General features: G+C 39.8%; 1 protein-coding gene across 2 annotated transcripts in view; it reads left to right on the plus strand.

Moving 5' to 3' along the window:
- The window catches only part of KAT2B (lysine acetyltransferase 2B), a 104,707-nt gene extending 79,636 nt beyond the window's left edge, over nt 1–25,071 (plus strand). The window contains exons 11-18 of one of the 2 annotated variants that reach the window (XM_082839235.1): nt 584–710; nt 6,870–6,980; nt 9,604–9,747; nt 16,713–16,827; nt 18,376–18,412; nt 18,650–18,713; nt 18,812–18,896; nt 22,790–25,071. In XM_082839235.1, the coding sequence (XP_082695361.1) occupies nt 584–710; nt 6,870–6,980; nt 9,604–9,747; nt 16,713–16,827; nt 18,376–18,412; nt 18,650–18,713; nt 18,812–18,896; nt 22,790–22,983 (877 nt within the window). In that variant the 3' untranslated portion in view covers nt 22,984–25,071. The remainder of the gene's footprint in view (nt 1–583; nt 711–6,869; nt 6,981–9,603; nt 9,748–16,712; nt 16,828–18,375; nt 18,413–18,649; nt 18,714–18,811; nt 18,897–22,789) is intronic. The other variant, XM_082839236.1, reaches the window with a different exon arrangement.
- The last annotated feature ends 380 nt before the right edge of the window (nt 25,072–25,451 follow it).

Raw genomic sequence — 25,451 nt, forward strand, 5'->3', positions numbered from 1 at the left:
CATACCATGTTTGTCCCTGCCTTTGTGTTCTCCCTCTGGACTCCCACTGTGGGTCCGTGGGCATCAGGGGTGGCCCTGTGGCAGCACCAGTCAGCACCTCCCCACACGCTCTGTTCTTTTTTTTTTTTGCGGTACGCGGGCCTCTCACTGTTGCGGCCTCTCCCGTTGCAGAGCAGAGGCTCCAGACGCGCAGGCGCAGCGGCCATGGCTCACGGGCCCAGCCGCTCCGCGGCATGTGGGGTCTTCCCGGACCAGGGCACGAACCCGTGTCCCCTGCATCGGCAGGCGGACTCCCAACCACTGCGCCACCAGGGAAGCCCCGCTGTGTTCTTTATTTGTAAGCTCAGAGCCGCCTTAGGTGGCTGGCCTTTGTCCCCACGGGAGCTCTGGTGCCATCTCCGGCAGGCAAGCTTGCTCTAGAAGTCCACAGTAAAGAATGGTCTGGCGAGATGGAGGAGGTTTCCGTGGAAAAATCAGGAAGAAACAACCCCTGCTTTTCCTGCCTGGTTCATGAGGAACACCCCAAACAGTGTATTTGTATAACCAAGAGAGGTAAAACTTTCACATAATCTTATTCTTTCAGGAAACACAAAACCCTTGCTTTGATTAAAGACGGCCGTGTTATTGGTGGTATCTGTTTCCGAATGTTCCCATCCCAAGGATTCACAGAGATTGTTTTCTGCGCTGTAACCTCCAATGAGCAAGTCAAGGTAAGCGTGACCCAGGAGCATCCTCTCAGTGCGTGTGTGTGTGTGCGTGTGTGTGTGTGTGTAGCGTACACGCTTCCTTGTATCCACAGTCAGGCTCTACCGGGTTTTGTTGGACCTGGGCGCAGGGTCTGGGGACACCACACAGCCCCTGGTGCAACTCAGGCAAAGTTTACAGCAAGTGAAGAGATGTTTGAAAACACGTCTCAGTGTTACTGATCATTTCCACGTGCAGACGTGTCTACACACACCTGGGGACAGTGCACCACCAGAAGGGGTGTGGTGCGATGTGGATTAGGGAGATGATTTAGGTGACTCACACCTCAGAAAGATTTCCTATGACCTTATGCCTAATGGGGGACAAGGACTAAAGAAATTCTGTCGGGGAAGTCATGACATTTGAATAAATTTATTACCGAGTTTCAGAAATATTCATGCAGGTTTGGAATGTGGGTCTTTCTGGAGTGTGTGTGTGTGTGTGTGTATGTGGCTGATTTGCCTTCCCGATTGTACTTGGCATGGGTCCCTTCCTCCCCAGGAGCCAGACTGTCTTATTGATAGTGTGCTTGGCATTGCAGTCTGACTGGAATAAATCAGATTCTCAGTTGTCAGAAAGATTTAGATTGTGTTGTGTCGTCCTCTGCTGCGTTTGTGAAAGTGGAACCAGAAATGTGTCTTCAGGCTATAATTCATTTGGTACTTTGGGAGCCCTAAAATCACGCAAAAATACGGCAATTGGTGGAAAGATAAGTAGCTCAGGATTTGATGGCTGCTGAGAAAAATTATCGGCAGGTCTAAGGCAACGTTGTCCAGTGATATATAATGAAACGGGCAAATGTGAGCCATGTATGTGATTTTGAATTTTCTGGTAGCTACATTAAATGAAAAAAAGAAAATAGGCAAAAATAATTCTAAAACATTGTACTTTATTTTACTCAGTATATCCAAAGTGTTGTCATTGCGACAGGTACTCAGCCTCCGAGAATTATTGAGACATTTTACATTCTTTGATTGGTACTAAGTCTCAGAAATCAAGAGTGTATTCCGCACTCACACCTGTGTCAGTTTGGACTAGCCACGTTTCAGGTGCTCACTGGGCTTGGACAGTGTGGGCCTAAGGGCATTGTTGCCTTCTTCGGCTACAGTGAAGCCATGCCAGTTACAGAAACCAAAAATGGATCTCTGGAAGGAATCATGAGCTGCCTGCCGGCTGAAACCAGGGCCATGGGTGCTTTTGGCTTCATTAACAGCTCTCCTCTGTGTAGTGGTCACGGTGCCAATTAACAGCTGCTGTGGTTTCCTCTCACAAAGCACAAATGGGGCTTTTTGTCTTTGACTCACGGCACTCAGCATCCAAGGACAGACAAAATTCATCAGTATCAAATTCATCATTCTGACCGGAGAAGGCGAGGGCCCACATTTACCTGAAACCGATCTCTGGCTCTTTTTCAAGGAACTTTGACTCTATATCTTTAGATGGTACTGTTGCTGTGCTTATCACAGGTTTATTTCCCCCTAGCCAAAGTGAGAAACAGTAAGTGTCCGGAATTTAGGAACTTGCTTAAAAGAAAAATTTGGTTTGGCTTTTCATAGGGAGAGGAGCTGGAAAATATGTCCTTGGTTTATAATTTCAGAAGATTGCCTAATTTTTGTTTGCAAAGAAAGCTACACCAAGCAGCTTGTTTGGAAAGGTTGGTTAAGGTTGCCTTGGACACTTTTAGGATACCAGAGGGAAACTAAAGCTGTTTAATATGAATTGGATGCTTTGTCTTATTACTTCCCAGAAGGGCAGTGTATATTTTTTCCCCCAAACCATGTAATTTTCTAAAGACTTGAAGGAAGGCGGCCAAACATTACAAACTGAGTAGGGAAAACTACAAGAAAAGCCACCTTTTGTAAGTGACTTAACTGGTTTTAGAAAGTGAAGATTAATCTTTCAAAACTGGATAGAATGGATGCATGTGATGGAAGTCAATTCTGGTAGCACTTATTTGTGAACACAGAAAGTTCTTAAGTGGAGGTTTACAATTTTGATTTGAGATATTAAAAATCTTGGCTAAATGATACTTTAAAATTTGCACGTACTCATTTTGGAGACTAAGCTTATATACAAATTCCTGTGAATGCTTTAAATAAGATTTGTATGTGAATTTATCATGCTCAAAACACATGCAAGATAACATTTGAGAATTTACTTAAAGCTCCTCACCTGGTTTTGGAATAGCTTATCTAAGAACTATTTGGGTTTGACATTATATGCAACTTTAAAGTTACATGGCTAATACTTAATTTACCATAGTAAGTATTTAAATAAACACTGAAGTTACCAGGTGGATTTGGAAAGGAATCCTTTTGGTGATAGTTGAAAATAAAGGCATACAAAGGAGGGGAATAGTTCTGGGGTGAAAAATCTAAACATTTGCATATAATAGCTTAACACTGTTAGTGCCTCTTTAACCAAGGAAATACACAGAGAGGATTCAAGTTAAAAGGCACAGTCCCTACTCACAAGCAGTTGGAATCTGGAAAATTTCTTTGGAGAAATGACAGATTAGTGGCTGTTGATGAAGAATACCTTATGCAGGTTTTGAGAAGCTATTTACAAAAGAACCATTATTTTTCTGCTTGAGTAAAATCCTTGGATTGTGGGTGAAGGGGAGAAAATGTATAGTTCTATTAGCTGCTTACAAGATGGTGTATACAGTGAAAGCCTAACTCTCTTCCATCAACCACATCTAGGTTAAACTCACTTCTAGGTTAAAGTGAGTTTCATCAGATGACACATTTCTTACTGAATCCTAGGTATTACTATTCTTGTGCACATGCAGTAGCCAACTCTTCCCTTTTCTCCAGTTTTTTTCCCCCCACTTTTCTTTAAAAATTGTATTTAATTACATAGGTCATGCACAGATACATTTCCAGAGAAAGCAAAAATCCCATGCCCCCTTCCCCCTGCTGTCCAGTCATTGTCAGCCTGGTGTGCATCCTTCTAGTTGCTTCTCTCTATTATGTACATGGACATGTACCTGTCTGTGTGGTGTGTTGTTGTTTACATAACTAGAATTCATACTGTACATAATTGAAAAAAAACCTTTCCATTATATCTTAGGGATCTTTCAACTTTAGTACATAAACGTGGTTATTTAAATGTATATTTAGATCAATTAAAATTAAATAAAATTTAAAATTCAGTTCCTTAGTCACTCAAGTCCTCGGTAGCTGCATGTGACTAGTGGCTACCATATTGGATAGCATAGATGAAGAATATCTCCATCGTTGCAGAAATCCCTATCGGACAATGCTAATATGGAACTACTTTATTCTTTTTATATAGATTTGCCTAATGTAGACAGACCATAATTTATGTAACTGTTCCCTATAGAAGACATTCATATTTATTTCCAGTTATTTTCTATCACTAACAGTGCTCTGTTTGGAAATGATTTCTGGACACTGAAAAGTGGCATCGCTGTAGGAATGGCTATGGCCAGAGTCTCAATTTAAAAACTTACTTCCAGATCACCCTTCTCAGTGGGTTTACCAATTTACACTTTCACCAGTGGTGCTGGAGAGTGCCATTTCCCTGGGTATTGTCAGCCTTAAAGAAATTTGCACATTGCTGAGTGAAATATTGCATCTCATGATGGAGTGCTCTGATTACTATTGGGATCAAACATCTTTTTTTTAAATTTTCTTGGTTATATTTATTGCTTGTTCCTTTGATGATTTATCTTTTTTTGTATTGATCCTATCGAAGGTATTATTTATGCATTCTTGATGTTAATTTTTTATAATATCTTGTATATCTATACCGTCCCATTTTGTCATTTTGTTTATGGTATCTTAAATTGCTTATGAAATCTGTAAAAGAAGTTTTAAACTTTGAAGTAGTCTACTTAATAATCAGTCTTTTGTGCTTTCGCATTTTATATTTTCTTTAGGAAGCCTTTCTATATCCCTAGGTTATAAACCCACTTTCCTGTATCTTTTTATAATACTTTTGTACAGGTTTATTTTTCCTTACATTTAGATTTCCAGTCCGTCTTCTTACCACTTGACAAAACTTCTTTAAGGCTTAGCTTACACATCTTCTTTTCCTTCTCCCTCTTAAATATCTTATAGCCTTTTTCTCTATTATAGGTACAAATACATCACTCTATACCAGTGCTGTGCAATAAAAATACATCTGTGAGCCTCAAATGCAAGCCACATGTGTAATTTAAAAATCTCCAATAGTATTAAAAAAAAAGTAAAACGAAACAGGTGAAATTAATTTTGATATTTTCTATTTAACCTAGTGTGTCCAAAATACTGCCATTTCAACATGTAATAAGTTTAAAAGTCATTAATGAGAGTTTTTTCCCCTGGTGTGTATTTTACGCTTGTATGTCTCATTTGGACTTGTCACATTTTCATCGCTCAAAAGCTACACATGGCTAGTGGCTACCATATTAAACAGCCAGTTGTATATGTAATTATGAGTTCTATATGTCTATCTTCCCCATTTTACTATCTTCTCAAGAAGAGAGAGATTTCATTCGTCTTTTCATCCGAGTTTTATTCAAACTCACAATGTGTCAGTGTTGTGATATGTTTGGGAAAAGCTAACATGTCCATGGGTAATATCAATGGAAGAATAATTTCCAGAATAGGGAGATGGTAATACACTTCTCCTATGTACTGGGCAGACTGTCCCCTGAATATTATTATGCTTGGTCTTGGGATCCATGCTTTAGAAGGGTATTGTTATACAGCTGCGGTCCCCAACCTTTTTGGCACCAGGGGCCAGTTTCATGGAAGACAAGTTTTCCACGGACCGTGGGAGGGGTGGCGGGAATGTTCAGGCGGTAATGCGAGTGATGGGGAGTGATGGGGTGCGGCAGATGAAGCTTCGCTTTCTCGCCTGCCGCTCACCTCCTGCCGTGCGGCCCTGAGAAGTGTGACTAGATTGAGAAAGGGTCTTCCGATCATGCCGTATGAAGAACAACTGAAGCTTGGCTTCGTACCTGGGAGGTAGGAATGGGCATGGGTGAGGGAGGATAATTTTCAGGGGTTTGGAGAGTTGTTAAAAGCAGGGACCAGTCTTTGTTATTCTAGGAGTAGAACTAAGGTCAATAGGTAGAAGGAACAAGGGGTCAGATTCTCAGGTGAACATAGGAAGAACTTCCCAACCATAACAGTGGCTGAAAATTAATTGGTCTAAGGACTGAGCGAGCACCCTAAACTGGAGGTGTTCTAGCAGCTCACGTTTCCAAGGTAGATGGCAGGAGACTTCTAGTGTCACATGGGATAGAATTAGACCAGATGACTTCCAAAGATCCTTCTCCCCTGTGGGCCCGTAGTTCCATGATAACATACCTATGAGCATGTTTGAGTTCTTTAGAAAAGTGTGTCACCAAATTCTAAAATATTGATGTGAAGATATTTGTATGTGGATGCTTGGGTTTACCTTCATCTTCTTTTTATGAGATTCTAAAACCATCCCTTTAAATTTATAGATTTTTCTTCAAGCATTGTACATCACCAAAAAATCTGGTACTTACTTTTTTTTCTCATATTTCAATCATTAATTTATTTAACATTGTTCACTATTTTTAGTTACTTCCTAATGTCTTCTGGCTCACTCAGAGGTGCGGGGCTTCTCAGACTGCTTGGAAAGGTCTGATAAGACCAAGTTGAAAACCCTATGTACGTGATGATACAGTTCTTTGGAAGGACTGCTGATTTGTTGTATGCAGGAAACACCTGGATTAGTTAATATTCTAGTAGAGATTAGCCTTTCTCATTTACATTGCTCTTTTCATCTCAGGTTCTCAAATACTTTAAACATAAGCAGAAATTCATAATCAGTATTTATTCCAAAAACCTCTTTATTAATATTCAATGTGTAATCTCTAGGACTGAATGAGAAGCTTGTAGCCTTGGTGTGTTCTTTTCGAAGAGCCAGAAACTTGTATTTTCAAAGATGATTGTATCTCCATTCAGGGATTTTGAATTTGTTTGGTTTTACAGCTCATTTTCAAAGTTCAGAAATGCAAGAAGGGTGTTGGTGTTATACTGGCAACACATACTCCTAAATTTGCCAACATTTCCCAGTGAAAATATGGGACTTTCTTTTCTCCAGAACCTAATATATTTGTCTGCATACTGACTTGCCCACAGGGCTATGGAACACACCTGATGAACCATTTGAAGGAATATCACATAAAACATGACATCCTGAACTTTCTCACCTATGCAGATGAATATGCAATTGGATATTTCAAGAAGCAGGTGGGTTTTTTCACGTGCAACCCTGTTCTGTCGTTCCTTTTCTTAATATGCACTCAGGTAGCTTTCATGCAAATAAGTACCCACCCTCCGCCCCCCACTGTTTTCTGCTTATAAGAGGGGCATCCATTTATTTTGCAAGCCTTAAGCCAGAGGTAAGCTTCAGTCTGGACTAGAGGGTATGACCAACACATTGTAAGTACTAAATAAATGTTTGTTGAGTGAATGAATGAACGTCATCTATAATGTGCTATCCCCAGGCTAAGGAGAAATTCCCATTGCTGGGGGACTAGAGTTCTCCATGAATGAGAGAAATAGATTCAGTCCCTGGAAGACCTTCATTTATGACAGCAGAGAGGAAATTCTGATGTTTACAAGGGGTTCCAGACCATCCTGGTCCAGCAGCACACAGGTGGCTGGGAGCTTGGCTGCATCTTAGTTCTTTCTGTCAGAAGTTTCCATCTCAGCACTCTGAGGATTATACTTTGCTACATATTTTTTAACAGTGCTTTGTAATTCTAAATTCCTAAACATTTTCCATTTACTTTTCTGATGACGAAAGTAATGGATAGTTACTGTAGAAATTTTGGAAAATGAAATGAAGCACAAAGAAAAGAAGAAAAACTGCTTGTAATTCTACCACCCAGAGAAATTTGCTGTTAACATTTTGACAGATACTCTTCTAGTATTTTTTCTCTGTGTGCGTTTGTCTGTATATAAATACAAAAATTGGCTCATTATTGCATGTAGTTGAATCACTTACGTTTTTAACTTAATATAGTCTGACTTTTCAAATATGATTTTTGATGCTTCTCTGAAATTTTGTTGTGTAAATGGAGAATAATTTATTAAACCAATACCACATTTGGGGGACATTTAGGTATTTTTTTAAGTAAGTGTCCACGTGTGAATGTGCGCTTCCAGAAGTATTTAAGGTTTTGTTATGCACTGCCAAATAATTTCTCCTCTTGTCAGCAATGTATAAGGGAGCTCAGGAAACAAGTTCATAATTGAAAACAATATATATTTTTTACCGCTTTCCTAGGTGACAAATTGTGCATGTTTGCATTTATTTGATTATTGTGAGGTTTGACTTGTTTTTCCTTGTTCATTGCCCCTTTGTATTTCTTCTTATTTTGAATTGCCAATTCATTGCATTTTGCCTCTTCTTCTATTAAAATATTTATTTTCATATTGATCTATGAGAACTCAGATATATAAAGGTAGTAACCTTTTATTTTATGATTTTTCTCCCGTTTGTCATTTGTTTTTCCACATTGCTTATGGATTTTTTTTAATGTACAGAATTTAAAAGATTTTATTACATACAGTCTATTAACCTCTTTTTAAAATACAAGTCCTTATATGACTAGAAAGCTTTCACTCCTCTGATGGCAGAGAAGTAACCTCCTATTTATTTTCTCCTCATTCTTTAGGATGCCTTTGTGACTTTTGTAATAAAACTCACGAGAGAGAACTCAATGGGTTTGTTTTACTGGGGGCTTGAGTGTCAGCTTTCCTAGGCAGTAACAACGTTGTAGAGAAGAAATCTCAGGCATGCTTCTTAAATGACTTGTCTGTGGTCCTCTTTGAGGCTGATGTCAATAATTGTTTGGAAAATAAGTTTTTGCTAAAAGAGGAGGCAGGAAATTTAAAGTCCAAGTAATTTTCTGCAAAAATTTGAAATAGGCACCATAAAGAAAGTCGTTATAGATATATGACTATATGCCCTGTCTAACTGTATTATTACAGCTTAAAGTATGTAAATTAATATACTGCAAAGCGTTAATATCACTGAAACAACCACTGTCGTGATGGTCTGGAAGTTTTTCTGTTTTTTAATAAATTTATTTATTTTATTTTATTTTTGGCTACGTTGGGTCTTCGTTGCTGCGCGTGGGCTTTTTCTAGCTGTGGGGAGCGGGGCTACTCTTCGTTGCGGTACGCGGGCTTCTCATTGCGGTGGCTTTTCTTGTTGCAGAGCACGGGCTCTAGTCACGTGGGCTCAGTAGTTGTGGCTCGCGAGCTCTAGAGCACAGGCTCAGTAGTTGTGGCGCACGGGCTTAGTTGCTCCGTGGCATGTGGGATCTTCCTGGACCAGGGCTCGAACCCGTGTCCCTTGCATTGTCAGGCAGATTCTTAACCACTGCGCCACCAGGGAAGCCCGTCTGGAATTTTTTTGCCTGTCAAGTAGGTGTTTCATTTCCTCAACATCAAGGTTCTTATTGCTATATTTTTGGACAAATTTTGCTTTCAGAATTTAGATCAATGTTAGTTATTGATTTGTGGAGCATCCTAGAGGCCCCCTGTCTACTTTGGGAGAAATTGTGCAGTTTAATGCAAAATTAAACCTTATTTTTACTTAATAGCCATTTTTGTTAAAGACTTTTTAATATTATTTGTGTTTTACTGGTTTATTTTTTATGTTGAATTGCTTCCTATTTGCACAGTTGATTTTTGATGTTTCTGAACTTCTTGGAAGGGTTTCATGCTAATTCTCCCCAGGATAATAGGATGAGAGCTTGGACCTGTGCTGGGCACCAAGACAGGCCTAGCACATAGTTAGCACTCAGAGAGGATGTTTGATGCACAGGCCTCTATATAAATGAAATTATTGACTTTGCAGGGTTTCTCCAAAGAAATTAAAATCCCTAAAACCAAATATGTTGGCTACATCAAGGATTATGAGGGAGCCACTTTAATGGGATGTGAGCTAAATCCACAGATCCCATACACGGAATTTTCTGTCATCATTAAGAAGCAGAAGGAGGTAAGTACGTGACTGACTCGGGGAACCCGACTGGTCTGCGCAGACCAGTCTCTTTTGGGGTGAAGTGTGCATCACTGGGCTCTGTGGGTGTGGGTCTGCTGGGTACCATAACCTTGGTTTGCTCTGTTTTGTCTAGGTTTCTTCTTTGAAGGTATCCTTTATCTTCTCTCTAAATCACCACTTCTAAGGGGGTCAGTACCTGTTAAATTGGTGTAAAATACAAAACTTGTAAAATATGATAGTAAATCTTAATTTCACCTTCAAGGCCTCTTACATGCTCGCCTCATGCATCCTTCTCAAACCCACCTCTTTATTTCCCTTTGTAAACTATCTCCAAAGGCTGTTACTGATGCTTTAACCCTCTTGCTTGGTATCTTCATCCTTTACCCACTTCCTCTCCCAATGCATGTACACACACACACACACACACACACAGAGATGGGACCACTTCCGCCTGTTTTCCATTCCTCTTCGAACTTCTTGAGCACTAGTTTGATCCACTCATTTGAATTTCAGTTAGTCATTACCTTCCATATTTATCTTAGTTTGTATTCACCTCTCCTTCTGCATTGCAAGTTCTGAAGGCTTATACTTCCAAATAGTAAATGAGTTGTTATCTGGAGAGGACTCTTTTTTTTTTTGGCCGCACTGCATGACATGCAGGATCTTAGTTCCCCGACTAGGGATCGAACCCACGCCCCCTGCAGTAGAAGCGCAGAATCTTAACTACTGGACTGCCAAGGGAAGTACCAAGTGATTTGGTATCTGATGCTGGGGTGAAGTCTTCTATGCATATGAACTAAAAGAGAAGCAGTAAAGGGAAACGTTGATAGATTTGACTACATAGTAATTTTTACATTTCTCTAAGTCAGGGAAAAGAAACATACGGAGATCATAATTAGGGGAGTGTAACAGAAGCCGTTTATTAAATGAGTGAACTTTATGTGTTAAGCCCAGGATCATCCCCTTGGTCCCCCTAGTTCTTGGAGTTCAAAAACTTGGAATTTGCACCTGGGTCACCCCACATCAGTCCCACTTGATACTTCAGTTATTCTTTCGAGTGTACTTTTCTCTAGCGAGTAACAAAAAAGACCTCTGCCTTAAACCTGTCTTTGTTTTCTGGTTTCTGCTCATTTCCCTGATCCCAGTTCTTAGTTACTTGTCAGATGTCACTGACATAACAGATGTAAAGCTCCTTACACAGTGTCTGGTGTATAGTAGGTGCTCAGTAAGTATTTTCCTTTTACTTGAAGTAGCTCAGAGTTGTTCTTATGCTTCCCGTGGAAGTGAGCAAAAGGCTTTTATTAAATTAGAAAATAAAAACAACCTCTGTTGTTTCTTGGTCAGAGACGTCAGCCTAAGACAGAATTCCACATAGGGTGCTTGGAGAGTTAATACAAGCACAGCAGGCTCCTCTCCCTGTTCTCCGCTGGGCTTAACGAGCAGGTCTGAATTCGCAGCCCGTTGCGCAGAGCTATTTTAGATGTCAGCAAAGCCTCAGCTTTTGAGAAGACAGCGCCCCATCCCCTTCCCCTTTCTCTCCCCTTGGATTCCTCCCCTGCCACCTCCCTCTCAGCCTCCAGCCTTCCCTAATAGGCGCACCACTGAATGCATGAGAGATCGGAGGTTGCCCTAAGAAGGTGTTTGGATTCACGTAATATCTTCTTCCACAGAATTCAAGTGATTTTTACAAGTGTCATTTATTCCAGCTCTGGAAACCCCCTTGGGGAAGGTAGGGACGAATAGTGGGAAGGAACAAATTGTAGGGAGATGGAGGGTCTTCCCCGCCGTGGAAGCATACAGAGCAGTCACTTGTGGTTGTGGTTAGCAGGGGTGGAGAGAGAACCAGTGCAGTTGCACAGGTGGGACGGTGAGTGGGAGCTGAGTGCTGTGGGGAGTGAGGACTCCAAGGCAGGGTGGGATGCAGCAGCCCTAGCATCATCTCACATCTTTGGAGGTGGCGTCATGGGACACGTGTCTAGACGGGGTGGCCTGGAAGGGAATCAAGCATGAGCAGAGATTCAGAGCCCAGCATAAGTGGATTCATGGGTATCTGCACACCTGGGACCATAGACGTGTGGGTGATGAAGGCCACTACTTGAGGAAGCGTGAACAGGCCGTGAGCAGGCGGGACTGAGTGTGGGTGTGTCTAGGGGGCTGGGAAGTGGGGGTAATTCTTAAATCTCCGTTCACATGTGAGGCTACGTGAGACTGGGCTTGGAGGGGCCAAAGTAAGAGTGAGGAAAAGCAATGGGATCTTTGTAGGAAGACGTGCTAAAACTTGGTGAAATATTAAAGATGGGGGAGTTGCCCCCAATTTTCTGTTTGGGAAGACTAACACCAACAGCGGTGGAATGAGAGACGGATTTGAGTCGAGAAAGATGACAGCATGGTGATGAAGTGAAGATATTTTCTAGGGAGGTGAAGATAAGAGACTGGAACGGAAGTGAAATGTCTTTTTCTCCAAAGTGATCCTCAGAGGTGCAGAGAGGTTGCGAAGCCCCCCGCACCCCACCTCTATTACCAGTCACCTCAGGTGCTACCTGAGGGTATGGAAGCCACCTGCTAGGCTGTCACATTTGAGGGCATCCTTGGTGAAGAGAAAAAACTTTCAAAATTATATTTGAAATTATATTTTCTGAAGGCCTTCATATAAGAAATTGTCATTGGAATTCTTTCTTTAAAAAACTTTTTTACTGAAATGTAGTTGGTTTACAATGTTGTGTTGGTTTCAGGTGTACAGCAAAGTGAGTTATACACATCTATTCTTTTTTAGATTCTTTTCCATTATAGGTTATTGCAGAATATTGAGTATAGTTCCCTGTGCTATGCAGTACGACCTTGCTGTTTATCTATTTTATATATAGTAGTGTATATATGTTAACCCCAAACTCCTAGTTTATCCCTCCCCCCCATCCCCTTTGATAACCATAAGTTTGTTTTCTGTGCCTCTGAGTCTGTTTCTGTTTTGCAAATAAGTTCATTTGTATCATTTTTTTTAGATTCCACATACAATTGCTATCATATGATATTTGTCTTTCTTTGTCTGATTTACTTCACTTAGTATGATAATCTCTAGGGCCATCCATGTTGCTGCAAATGGCATTATTTTATGCTTTTTTATGGCTGAGTAATATTCCATTGTATGTATGTACCACATTTTCTTTATCCATTCATCTGTCAATAGACATTTAGTTTGTTTCCAAGGATTCTTTTTAAAAAAGACTTGGACTTACAAATAAATGCAGAGCATAGTTTTAGATATGCTCTGTCCCAGGTGGTAGCCACTGGCCACACGTGGCTATTGGGTGCTTGCCGCATGGCCAGTCAAAGGATTCTTCAATATACGCAAATCTATCAATGTGATAAACCATATTAACAAACTGAAGGAGAAAAACCATATGATCATCTCAATAGATGCAGAGAAAGCTTTTGACAAAATTCAACACCCATTTATGATAAAAACCCTGCAGAAAGTAGGCATAGAGGGAACTTTCCTCAACATAATAAAGGCCATATATGACAAGCCCACAGCAAACATCATCCTCAATGGTGAAAAACTGAAAGCATTTCCACTAAGATCAGGAACAAGACAAGGTTGCCCACTCTCACCACTCTTATTCAACATAGTTTTGGAAGTTTTAGCCACAGCAATCAGAGAAGAAAAGGAAATAAAAGGAATCCAAATCGGAAAAGAAGAAGTAAAGCTGTCACTGTTTGCAGATGACATGATCCTATACATAGAGAACCCTAAAGATGCTACCAGAAAACTACTAGAGCTAATCAATGAATTTGGTAAAGTGGCAGGATACAAAATTAATGCACAGAAATCTCTGGCATTCCTATATACTAATGATGAAAAATCTGAAAGTGAAATCAAGAAAACACTCCCATTTACCATTGCAACAAAAAGAATAAAATATCTAGGAATAAACCTACCTAAGGAGACAAAAGATCTGTATGCAGAAAATTATAAGACACTGATGAAAGAAATTAAAGATGATACAAATAGATGGAGAGATATACCATGTTCTTGGATTGGAAGAATCAACATTGTGAAAATGAATTTACTACCGAAAGCAATCTATAGATTCAATGCAATCCCTATCAAACTACCACTGGCATTTTTCACAGAACTAGAACAAAAAATTTTGCAATTTGTATGGAAACACAAAAGACCCCGAATAGCCAAAGCAATCTTGAGAACGAAAGAAGGAACTGGAGGAATCAGGCTCCCAGACTTCAGACTATATTACAAAGCTACAGTTATCAAGACGGTATGGTACTGGCACAAAAACAGAAAGATAGATCAATGGAACAGGATAGAAAGCCCAGAGATAAACCCACGCACATATGGTCACCTTATCTTTGACAAAGGAGGCAGAAATGTACAGTGGAGAAAGGACAGCCTATTCAATAAGTGGTGCTGGGAAAACTGGACAGCTACATGTAAAAGTATGAAATTAGGTCACTCCCTAACACCGTACACAAAAATAAGCTCAAAATGGATTAAAGACCTAAATGTAAGGCCAGAAACTATCAAACTCTTAGAGGAAAACATAGGCAGAACACTCTATGACATAAATCACAGCAAGGTCCTTTTTGACCCACCTCCTAGAGAAATGGAAATAAAAAGAAGAGTAAACAAATGGGACCTAATGAAACTTAAAAGCTTTTGCGCAGCAAAGGAAACCATAAAGAAGACCAAAAGACAACCCTCAGAATGGGAGAAAATATTTGCAAATGAAGCAACTGACAAAGGATTGATCTCCAAAATTTATAAGCAGCTCATGCAGCTTAATAACAAAAAAACAAACAACCCAATCCAAAAATGGGCAGAAGACCTAAATAGACATTTCTCCAAAGAAGATATACAGAGTGCCAACAAACACATGAAAGAATGCTCAACATCACTAATCATGAGAGAAATGCAAATCAAAACTACAATGAGATATCATCTCACACCAGTCAGAATGGCCATCATCAAAAAATCTAGAAACAATAAATGCTGGAGAGGGTGTGGAGAAAAGGGAACCCTCTTACACTGTTGGTGGGAATGTAAATTGATACAGCCACTGTGGAGAACAGTATGGAGGTTCCTTAAAAAGCTACAAATAGAACTACCATATGACCCAGCAATCCCACTACTGGGCATATACCCTGAGAAAACCATAATTCAAAAAGAGTCATGTACCAAAATGTTCATTGCAGCTCTATTTACAATAGCCCAGAGATGGAAACAACCTAAGTGTCCATCATCGGATGAATGGATAAAGAAGATGTGGCACATATATACAATGGAATATTACTCAGCCATAAAAAGAGACGAAATTGAGCTATTTGTAATGAGGTGGATAGACCTAGAGTCTGTCATACAGAGTGAAGTAAGTCAGAAAGAGAGAGACAAATACCGTATGCTAACACATATATATGGAATTTAAAAAAAAAAATGTCATGAAAAACCTAGGGGTGAAACAGGAATAAAGACACAGACTTACTAGAGAATGGACTTGAGGCTATGGGGAGGGGGAAGGGTAAGCTGTGACAAAGCGATAAAGAGGCATGGACATATATACGCTGCCGGGCGTGGGGTGGATAGCTGGTGGGAGGCAGCCGCGTGGCGCAGGGAGATCAGCTCGGTGCTTTGTGACCGCCTGGAGGGGTGGGATGGGGAGGGTGGGAGGGAGGGAGACGCAAGCGGGAAGAGATATGGGAATATATGTATATATATAACTGATTCATTTTGTTGTGAAGCTGAAGCTGACATACCATTGTAAAGCAATTATACTCCAATAAAGATGTTAAAAAAAAAAAAAAAAAAGCTGAGATGTGCCGTAAGTGTAAAATACACTCTGATTTTGAAGACCTAGTGTGAATAAAAACATGTAAAATATCTCATAATTTTTTTCTCTTGAGCATATGCTGCAATGATAATATTTTAGATATATTGGATTAAATAAAAATATATTGTTAAAATTACACCTGTTACTTTTTTTTTTTCTTTTTTTTAAAGTAGTTACTGGAAGATTTTCAACTACATGAGTGGTTTACATGATATTTCTATTGGACAGCCCTGAGTAGATTTACCAGGAATATATTTTGCCAGTCCCATTCATTTTATGAAGTCCTATGTTTAATTGTTAAGGTTATGCATTCATGCTATGGCATTTACCAGCCTTATGTCTGAGATCAAGCAGTTAGGAACTAGAATTTTTTTGTTTTCCTTTGTGAATTCGATTAATGACTGCTGCTGTTTTGCGTTTTCCAAAATTCAGTTATGATATGGTTAATCTCAAGATGGTGAGTTTTGAGGGCTATTTTATTTTATTTTTTCCTTTCCTCTTTTAAAGGGAAACTGCTCTAGAAATAGTTACCTCAGGGCATTAGGAATTATTTTATAAAACAAACGGACACCTCTCAAAAGTCCCTAATCAGTTCTGGTGGCCCCCATCCTGGTTGTGTTGCCTTTGCTCATTAGAGCTGCGTTTTGGATGCGGACAGCATAGGTTGGGGCTCAAGCCTTGAAAAATGTGAATAATAGGAAAGCCGTCCTCCCAGGCTTTGGGGACTTCGTGAGTTTGTCTGCCCCTCGAGTAGAAGGGAACAGTTCCTGGTCATGGGATGTGAAGAGGTTCTGACGTTGCCTGGGCTGCTGCGGCTGAGGCTCCCGGGGAGGGGGCAAAACATTTGGCGCTTATACTACAGAGGACAGTGGGCCCTTGGGGCAGTGTGTTCTCTCAGTATTGGCTTCTTTTCAATGGAAGGGAACAAGTATTCAAAGGCGGCTGGGTGAATGACATTAAAGGCATGGTATAATAGAATGCTTTCAGGTCTTACTGTTTAATAGCATTCACCCTTTTGTTTCCTGAAGACTTAATTTTGTTAGGAAAATGACTCCATAGACTGACTTAAACTGTGGCCACAGACTTCTGTCACTAAACATATTTTCTTCTTGTGCTTTACAGATCATTAAAAAGCTGATAGAAAGAAAACAAGCCCAGATTCGGAAAGTCTACCCGGGACTTTCCTGTTTTAAAGATGGAGTCCGGCAGATCCCGATAGAAAGCATTCCTGGAATTCGTATGTATAGATCTTCTTCTAAAAGCAAAACCTTTTGGTAATGCCATGACAGTGTTGGAAACAATTATACCAGAATGCAGTGATTTGGAAAGCTTCTTCCCCTGCCTGTCTCCATTTGTGTTATTGTAGTCTTTAAGAAGGGAGCAAATGCTTTCCTTTTACATCTTTTCTTTGTTTCCCAGTGCAAACAAACCGGAAGAGAACTTAGTTGACCTCTTGTTGTAGCTGTTAATGTCCACGGGTTATGAGAGCCTGTTATTTGTGGCACCGTGCTGGACACTCCCCATATGTGACCTTGGTGGCAGGGAATTCTACTCAGAGGGGAAGGTTGAGTCTCAGGATGGTTAAGCCCTTTAACCTTAAACAGCGCATGGCCAGTGAATGTCAGGAATAGTAGCAGCCCCATCCTGGCCTCCTCGAGACATCTTGCTTTTGGTACCCTGCCTCACTGCCCTCCTGGGTGCAGCCTGCATAGCACTGTGCTTGGACTGAATTAGTTTCCACAACCCTCTAAACAAGATGATTGCAAAGCATATACTTTGTTTCAAGTTCCCTATTTTAGAGTAGTTTTCCCAAGGGTTCTTCTCTGTGAGTATATTAGAGGTGAATTGTATTGGGTTAAAAGAGCTGTTTTTGTAGATCAAAAGCTATGAATATTGGTACTTTCATTCGGTTCAAATCCAGGATCATCCAGTATATTGAAGATTTAATATAAACAAAACCAAAGCAAACAAACTAAAATTCTCCAGAGAAAATAAGACAGTATATGGGCAAGATATATTTCTTCATTACAGAGCATACCCTACAGCAGATCTTACTTTCCTTGTCAGGCCTGGAAATTTTGCTTCCGTGTATTATCTTATTAATAGCTCCCCTGTCACTGGATGCCTACATGTGCCAGGCATTCTTCTCTTTGTTTGTTTGTTTATTGTGTGTGTTTTTACATATATCAACTAATCTCAAAAGGAATCACATCAGCTCAGTTTTGGAGTTCTGTTTTATAGGTTGATAAACAGAGGCAAAGGTTGACTAACTTATCTCGGGTACATTAGCTTTTAAGGAGAGAACAAGAAATCAGTCCTGGTCGATTGGACTCCAGGCTGTGTCTTCTTTCTGCTACAGTAAACCATCTTGCATTACAAGCAGGGTCTGCCCCAAATAAACTAGAGACCAGGACAGAGTTTGTTCCAACCTAAAACAACAGCTTAACGCTTTCACAGGGTGATTAGCAAAAACCGTGACTTAGGGTTTTAAAAAAATACACACCCACAGTACCAGACATATTTGTTTTTTATGCTTTCCTCTGAAAGGTTGAAGTTCCTGCTTTAAAAAGTACTAACAGACAGAGCAATGTCAGTCTTGGAAATGTTTTGTATTGTTAGGTATATGAGGAAGTAAAGAATTAACTGTAGTTAAGTTCAGACTCTTCAGATATAGAAATTTATTGAGTCGTGGCTATAATTTATTGTATTTTTGATAACTATTAAATATGTTATTCTCTTGACCAAAAGCAGTTCTCATTCAGTGTTTAATTTTGTTGATATATAGGAGAGACAGGCTGGAAACCGAGTGGAAAAGAAAAGAGGTAAGTATGATGGGCCAGAGGATATTAATGCAAGTGTTCTTTTTCCCCTCCCAGAAACTTAGAGAAAACAGGCAAACTGATGGTAGTCACCATCACAACACTTGTTAGGTTTCAGTTTTCATAAAAAATTCTGGAATGGTTCTAATTTTAAGTTTCTGTAAAAATGAGCTGGAATCACTTGGCAAGAGAAGAGAAAACTAATGATTGTTCCTTCTTGTTTATTCTTTTCCTTTCAAGTAAAGAGCCCAAAGACCCCGACCAGCTTTATAGCACCCTCAAGAGCATCCTCCAGCAGGTGAAGGTGGGTGTTTTGTTTTCCTTCACCTCATGCAAATATTTTGAAATGATTTCCCACATGGCATTTCCATATTAGATACCTTACTTTTTTCTTTACCCAAGAGCCATCAAAGCGCTTGGCCCTTCATGGAACCCGTGAAGAGAACAGAAGCTCCGGGATATTATGAAGTTATAAGGTTCCCCATGGGTAATGCCATTAACATTTTCTAAGTATAGATTTAAAACTCTCTGGATGGCGGTGTGGGGGACAAAGGGGTGCCGAGGTTGATGTGCACTCTTCTGCTGTAGGGTGGAGGGCCGGTGGAATCAGAGCAGGAGGGGTAAAGGGGAGGGGATGGCCGTGTTCATTAGGCTCCCGCTGCTGCCCTGTAGCGCCCACAACCATCAATGCGAGCTGCAGACAGCACTGGAGATGAGAGTCAGCTGTGTGGACATAACCTTGATTATATTCAGTTTGGTTGCAAATGGAAAAACATCAGCTTGTCCTCTTGATATGCTTGGAGAGTCTGAGAATTTTTGAAGGTAAACAGACGAAGTTAGATCAAGCCGCTTGACTGCTGTACTCTTAGATGGAGAAATAATCATTAATGCAGCTCTCGATTTTCCACGCTCTTGAAGGAGACTGAGTGTCACTAATTATACTCCTATTTTAAGCTTGGTCCCGCATCCCCAGACAAACAAAAGAAATGCCTTTAGAAATGTAGAATTGTGGAATTTGCTGCCGTGTCTGCACCAGGCTAAAAGGAATGATTAATTGAGTCAATTGAGAATCCCCAAATTAAACTAATTTGGCATTGTGCAGATGACAGACCACGAGCTGAATTTTTTTCCAATCAGCTGTGTGGCCATTTTTCTGGAGAGGGCCTGTATCTTCTGTCCCTTTTCTACCTGGTGCTAAGAAGGTATTAAGATGTGAAAGGAAGAGTGAAAGGGATCCATTAGCTCCCTGATAACAGAGTTATTTGTAGATTTTTCTGTGGCATTATCACACGAATGTTCTACACAGTGGTGGTAATGATTTCAGTAGTCTCTGGTCCTTAAAGTGGACACACATCCGTACGCTTTTCTTTCCCTTTTCTATCTGCCTCGCTTCTGTGTATTTCAGTACATGAAAATCAGAGTAAGGGTTGAAGGAGTGTAGACTTCTGAATGGAAGGCTGACTTGGGAATCAGTATTTCCCAGGATGTGAAAAATATGCTAAAACCCTTTAAGTCCATTTCCAAACTTACCTGACCTTGGCATCCTCGTCACCTGGGCTGCCTCAAGTTCTTTTGTGAAATGCTCAAGGGAGGTTGCGTGAGCCTGGGGAGAACGGTTTTCGGCCCTGTCCGTGTGCACTCTGAAGCCCTGCGGTGGCAGGTCCAGTGGGTCCTGTCTGTCATAGCCGACTCCCAGCCTGCCCTCTGGAAGCTTTCTGCTTGGTCCAGCCAGAGGAGGGTGGGAACCTCGCCAGCCGGACACCACTTGTGCGCACAGCTGAATGCTCGTGAGGGGACAATTGACCCCACTGAGCAAGGCCAGTGGTGGGCTGAGGTGTGCGTAAGCAGCGTTAATGAAAACAGTAGATGGTGCTCTTTGGTTGGAGCCATGCTTTGTTTTCTTGGGATGCCCTTGCCCCTAAGATGGTCATGTCTTTGAGGACAAGACTGACAATCGGTAATTTCACTTTTTCTGCCATTGCCTTCATGGCTTTTTCAAAAAACATTTCTTCTCTTCCCCCCCACCCCCATGCCCTAAAAAAACCTCTTTTCTTCCGTATGGATGAGATCCAACCTGTTTCGTTAAGGAAATGGCATTCAGTACAGCGTCTGAGGTGTGGCCCAAGCTTCCCACACATGGGTAGCTAGGCAGGTAGGCAGGGCTTTCCTATTTACCCAGAATTCCCAACTTTTGGGGATTTAATGAGTAATTTAGTGGTGTCTCCATGTTTGTTTTCACTAGTGTTCAGTCACCTTCTTTTGGAACCCAGGCCATTTGGTCAACCAAAAGCTTCTAAGAAGGCCAGAGGAAGGAAGCTGTTATCTATAACTTTAGAATGGAAAGGAAATAGAGAAAGGAAACATGCAGAGTTGGTTGTAATTATTCAGAAAGCTCCAAACACTTTCATGATTTGTTTCTGCTGTATTTGAGGCTCTCCTCATCGCTCCTTTCCTCCCGCCTTCCAAAAACTAGTGGGGAGAGCTTTTGCGTAAACTTCTTTGTGTCAAGTTTCATTTTTTCCCCCTTTACTTTTTTTTTTTTTCTCTTTTGGTCACACGTCTCTTCCTTCTAAACATCGTAAGCATGATATCAGGCAGCATATCCTAAGTGGTGGGCATTTAGGTGGGAGGAGGGTAAGCATCCAGTTTTACCCAGAGAGGCCGGTTCCACTGCTCTTTCTTTATTCAACGAGAGCACCTCTTCAGCTGTTCAGTTACACTCAGGTGACACGTTTACTGGGCTATTTGTCAAGCCTTTGTGTAGCTTAATACTTTTCAGTTTTTCTCTCCCTCCGAACTATTTCAGTTAGAGAAGAAAGAAAATGGAAAGTTGAATTCACAGATGTGATGACATACTTCTAACCAAGATAGGCTTTATTTTTTTTTTTTAAAAAAAAAGGCTTTAGTCAAAGGAAATAGGTGAAAGCAGATATTTCCTATTTTTCCTTTGGAGTTTTGTGGTAGATTTAGGATTTTGCTGCAAATGAATTTCTCCCCATTTTGGGATGTTGCACATAAGTTTATTTATCTTATTAAATGATAATCCCAGTGTATTTGGTTGCCAGTTTCTCTCCCTCTGGAAAATTTGATAATGTAGTGGGAATTTGGGTTGTTGGTAGTCAGAATTATTTCTTTAGTGATTTTGACTTATTTTTTCATGCAGAGTTTATATAATTTTTTTCATATTCTTTTCCATTTTGGTTTATTACAGTTCCCTGTGCTATACAATAGGACCTTGTTGTTTATTTTATATATAGTAGTGTGTATCTGCTAATCCAATTTAACAGTTGATATAATTTTTTTTTTTTTTTTTTTTTTTTTTGCGGTATGAGGGCCTCTCACTGTTGTGGCCTCTCCCGTTGCGGAGCACAGGCTCCGGACGCGCAGGCTCAGCGGACATGGCTCACGGGCCCAGCCGCTCCGCGGCATATGGGATCCTCCCGGACCGAGGCACGAACCCATGTCCCCTGCATCGGCAGGCGGACTCTCAGCCACTGCGCCACCAGGGAGGCCCTAGCTGATATAATTTTTAATGATAGAACCAGACTTAGAGACAACTAGGGACCTATAAGTAGACAAATGTTAGCGTCTTCTAATCTTCGTGGAATTCTTTAAATTGGTTCTGAGAGTGAAGATTAAAGAAGCCTCATTATATTCTTACAAGTTTAGATGAAGCATTGTTTTCCTTTGTAAAATAATTTAAAGCAAGTAGATATATTGGGAAAATATTCTTTTTGACAATTGTCTCGCAAGGCTTACTTGCTTTAGAAAATAGATTATTAAGTAAAGTTTGTCATTCTTATTTCATTGATGGAGCATGAAACTAAATTCACTGGAACCATTTTACATGCAAGGTCACCGGTATATTTGCAGATGTATTTATGATCTGTTTCTCCATTTTAGTTCTATCTCTACAGCACCAGAACAACTGTGAATTTAGAGAAACAAACTCAGTCTGATTGTTCTGATTTAAGTAATGAAATGATTCGATACAAATGTTCCACCTGCTGTGCTCCATGTATAGACAAAGCCTCTTCTGTATAATTCTGAATGAAGAGCTAACAGTACTTAGTTCATCGTACTTATTGCTGCTAATCTACTTAGCTTCCTCGTGCTGAAGAGGGGATTGGGCCAGATGACTAAGAATGGTCCCTTCAATGTTAAAACACTGTGATTTTGCACAGGATACCCTCACAAAAGGAAGAGCATAAGACTCAAGAACTGTTTTCCTTGATCATATGAATTTCTCTTAAAGAAAGACATTGGGATGGTGAAAATGTGATCAAACTGATGACATAGATTTCTTTCCCCGTCTCACTTTTGTCAGCTGGTTGGTTTAAAAGGAGTCAAAGATGGCTAATATTTTTTTTTCCTGTGCAGATCTGAAAACCATGAGCGAACGCCTCAAGAATAGGTACTACGTGTCTAAGAAATTATTCATGGCAGACTTACAGCGCGTCTTTACCAATTGCAAAGAGTACAACCCCCCTGAGAGTGAATACTACAAATGTGCCAATATCCTGGAGAAATTCTTCTTCAGTAAAATTAAGGAAGCTGGATTAATTGACAAGTGATATTTTTTTTCCTCTGCTTCTTAGAAACTCATCAAGCAGTGTGCCTAAAGCATGGTTTAGTTTTACAAAGAATTGGACATAATGTATTGAAGATACTTGTAATAATTAGCACTTTTAAAAAACAAACAGAAAACCTCCTCTTAGCTTTTCAGATACGTATTTAAATTGAAGTCATAGAACATTTTTATTTTATGGAATAGATTTTAATCTATTCACTACAATTAATGTCAACTTTCTATGGCATGTCCATTAGCTGAATATTCAATAATAGATGATCAGGGGTTTCCTCAAAATTTGTATATGAGGAAATTGCACATAGTACCAAGATTTGGGGGAATGCAGAAAATTTTCAGACCATGAATGTTTCCCTTTTTTTCTAATGGAATGTGAGAGTTTATTTTTATTTTATTCTGAAGGACTTTAAAGGAAGGGATGCATGATAAAAAGCCCGTAAAAGGTGAAATATGTGATGTTTGAAGTCTCATGGTAGACTTTTTATATATATATTTTTAAAAACACTCATCTAGGTGAGGTGCTTTGAGCAGTTCTGAAAAAAATGCAGTTCCAGAAAGCAACTGCTTTGATTCCTAAGGAAGAAATTCTAAATAGTGCAAACTTTTATAAGCATCTGGGTTTTTGATAATTCTATCTACCTACAACAAACTTGTGAGTGCATAACCACTATTTTAATGATTTCTTTCTCTACACGAGTGTGTAATACTATATTTGACTTTGCTTATGCAGGCCGTAAGTTCCAAAAGGCAATTTCCTGGGCCACAAAGGCATCCATTTGAAAACACTTGAGATGGAATCAACATACTTTAACAAAAAAAGATGTATAATCTATTTAATGTATCAAATTTAGTGAATCCTTGTTCTATTAAATAAGGATTTTTTGCCCTTTCTACAATACACACAACCCCACTGATACTGTATTTATGAACATTTTTCCTTTTGCATCTCCAGATTATATTCATTGTCGGAGATGAATTAAATTACCACCAAGATTTGCTCTCAGTATTTTAATACCTACGTTGGTATATATACCCAGGGTAATACTATCCCACTAAAATCCATCATACAACCTTATTAACCCGTCTTGGGATTCCAGCTTAGTGCTTGGATTTATTTCCTGATTAACACTACATTGAAAAGTGGGACGTCCGCCATCCCAACCCTGGGAGAACCAACTCATGTAAAACAAACGAAGGCCACCTTGATGGTCTCGACACTAATTTTTATGATACAAATTTATAAACTGATTTTTGTAAAGGACTAGGTTTAAAGGTATATTTAACTTGATGTTTTCTATCAGCATAAAAGAATTGAAATGATTATTTGATAGACATTAAACACAGTTGCCAGAGATAATCTGCATGAAGGAAAAAACCCTGCAGATGGCTGTGAAGTTGGAAGGATTGTTTTTAATGTGTAGGATATATTCAGAATGCTCACAACTGAGAAATGCCTCAACTTTTTAAAGTATAAGAAACCACCTTGTGTGGCATCTGGATTTCTAATGAAGAAGGATGATACAGTTTGGATTAAGTAACTTGGACTGGTTTTCCACAGTGCTTTGTACTGGATCTGCCGAAGCATCTGGCCAGCTTGGTATCCTGTGAAAGTTTGTTATTTTCTGGGTAGACATTCTTATAGAGTATTGTCTTTAAAATCAGATTGTCTCTTCTATATTGAAAGCATTTTTATGTTTTCTAATTTAAAAATTAATATTTTCTTATAGATATTGTGCAATAAAGCTGAAGTAGGATGTGTGGTTTTTGCAAATGCTTTAACAGCGGATAAAATTTTACATTTGTAAAATTAATATATTGTACTGGTACAAAATAGTTTTAAATTATATTTTAAAAAGCTCTTAATCTGGTGGTGTGTTTTCTTCTTCTGGCAGATTGAGTTTACAGGGCAAATGTATGATCTGTTTGATGACTGATTACATCCTTAGTTCTTAGGTCGTAAGCATGTCGAGGAAGGTGTTCAGAATTGTTGCATTTGTGTGAAGTTTCAAAAAAATTCACAGCCCATCAGTGAGAGATTTTCAAGAGGAGAGACACTTATAGTGTCTCTGGAGTGATCCACTGCATCTTGCCCATTGACACTCAGGAAAAACATCCAGCTAAAGAAGAGTGTTATGGTTTTAGAAACAGTCCCGCACTCGCCCCCAGTTTTTCTGCTTTGCATCTGTGAGATAGATGAATAAGGAGAGGGACAGAAAAAAATACAGCAGATTTTTAGACATCTCCCATATGAGCTTCTACTGTTACTCAAAGTGCTGAGTGTAGGAAAGTAAACTTTATCCTGTTGGGGTATGAGTACCCACCAAAGAGCACACCGCTTCCTTTCTGATTTTTGAACCAGCTAAGCAGTCAACAGATTAAGGCACATGATGGCCAAAACATCTTTATAAATAATAAAATGCATTTTGGAGGTTGTGACTTGTGTATCTATGGAAA

Source organism: Leucopleurus acutus (genome assembly GCF_964270905.1).
Source record: "Leucopleurus acutus genome assembly, chromosome: 5".
NCBI lineage: Eukaryota > Metazoa > Chordata > Mammalia > Artiodactyla > Delphinidae > Leucopleurus > Leucopleurus acutus.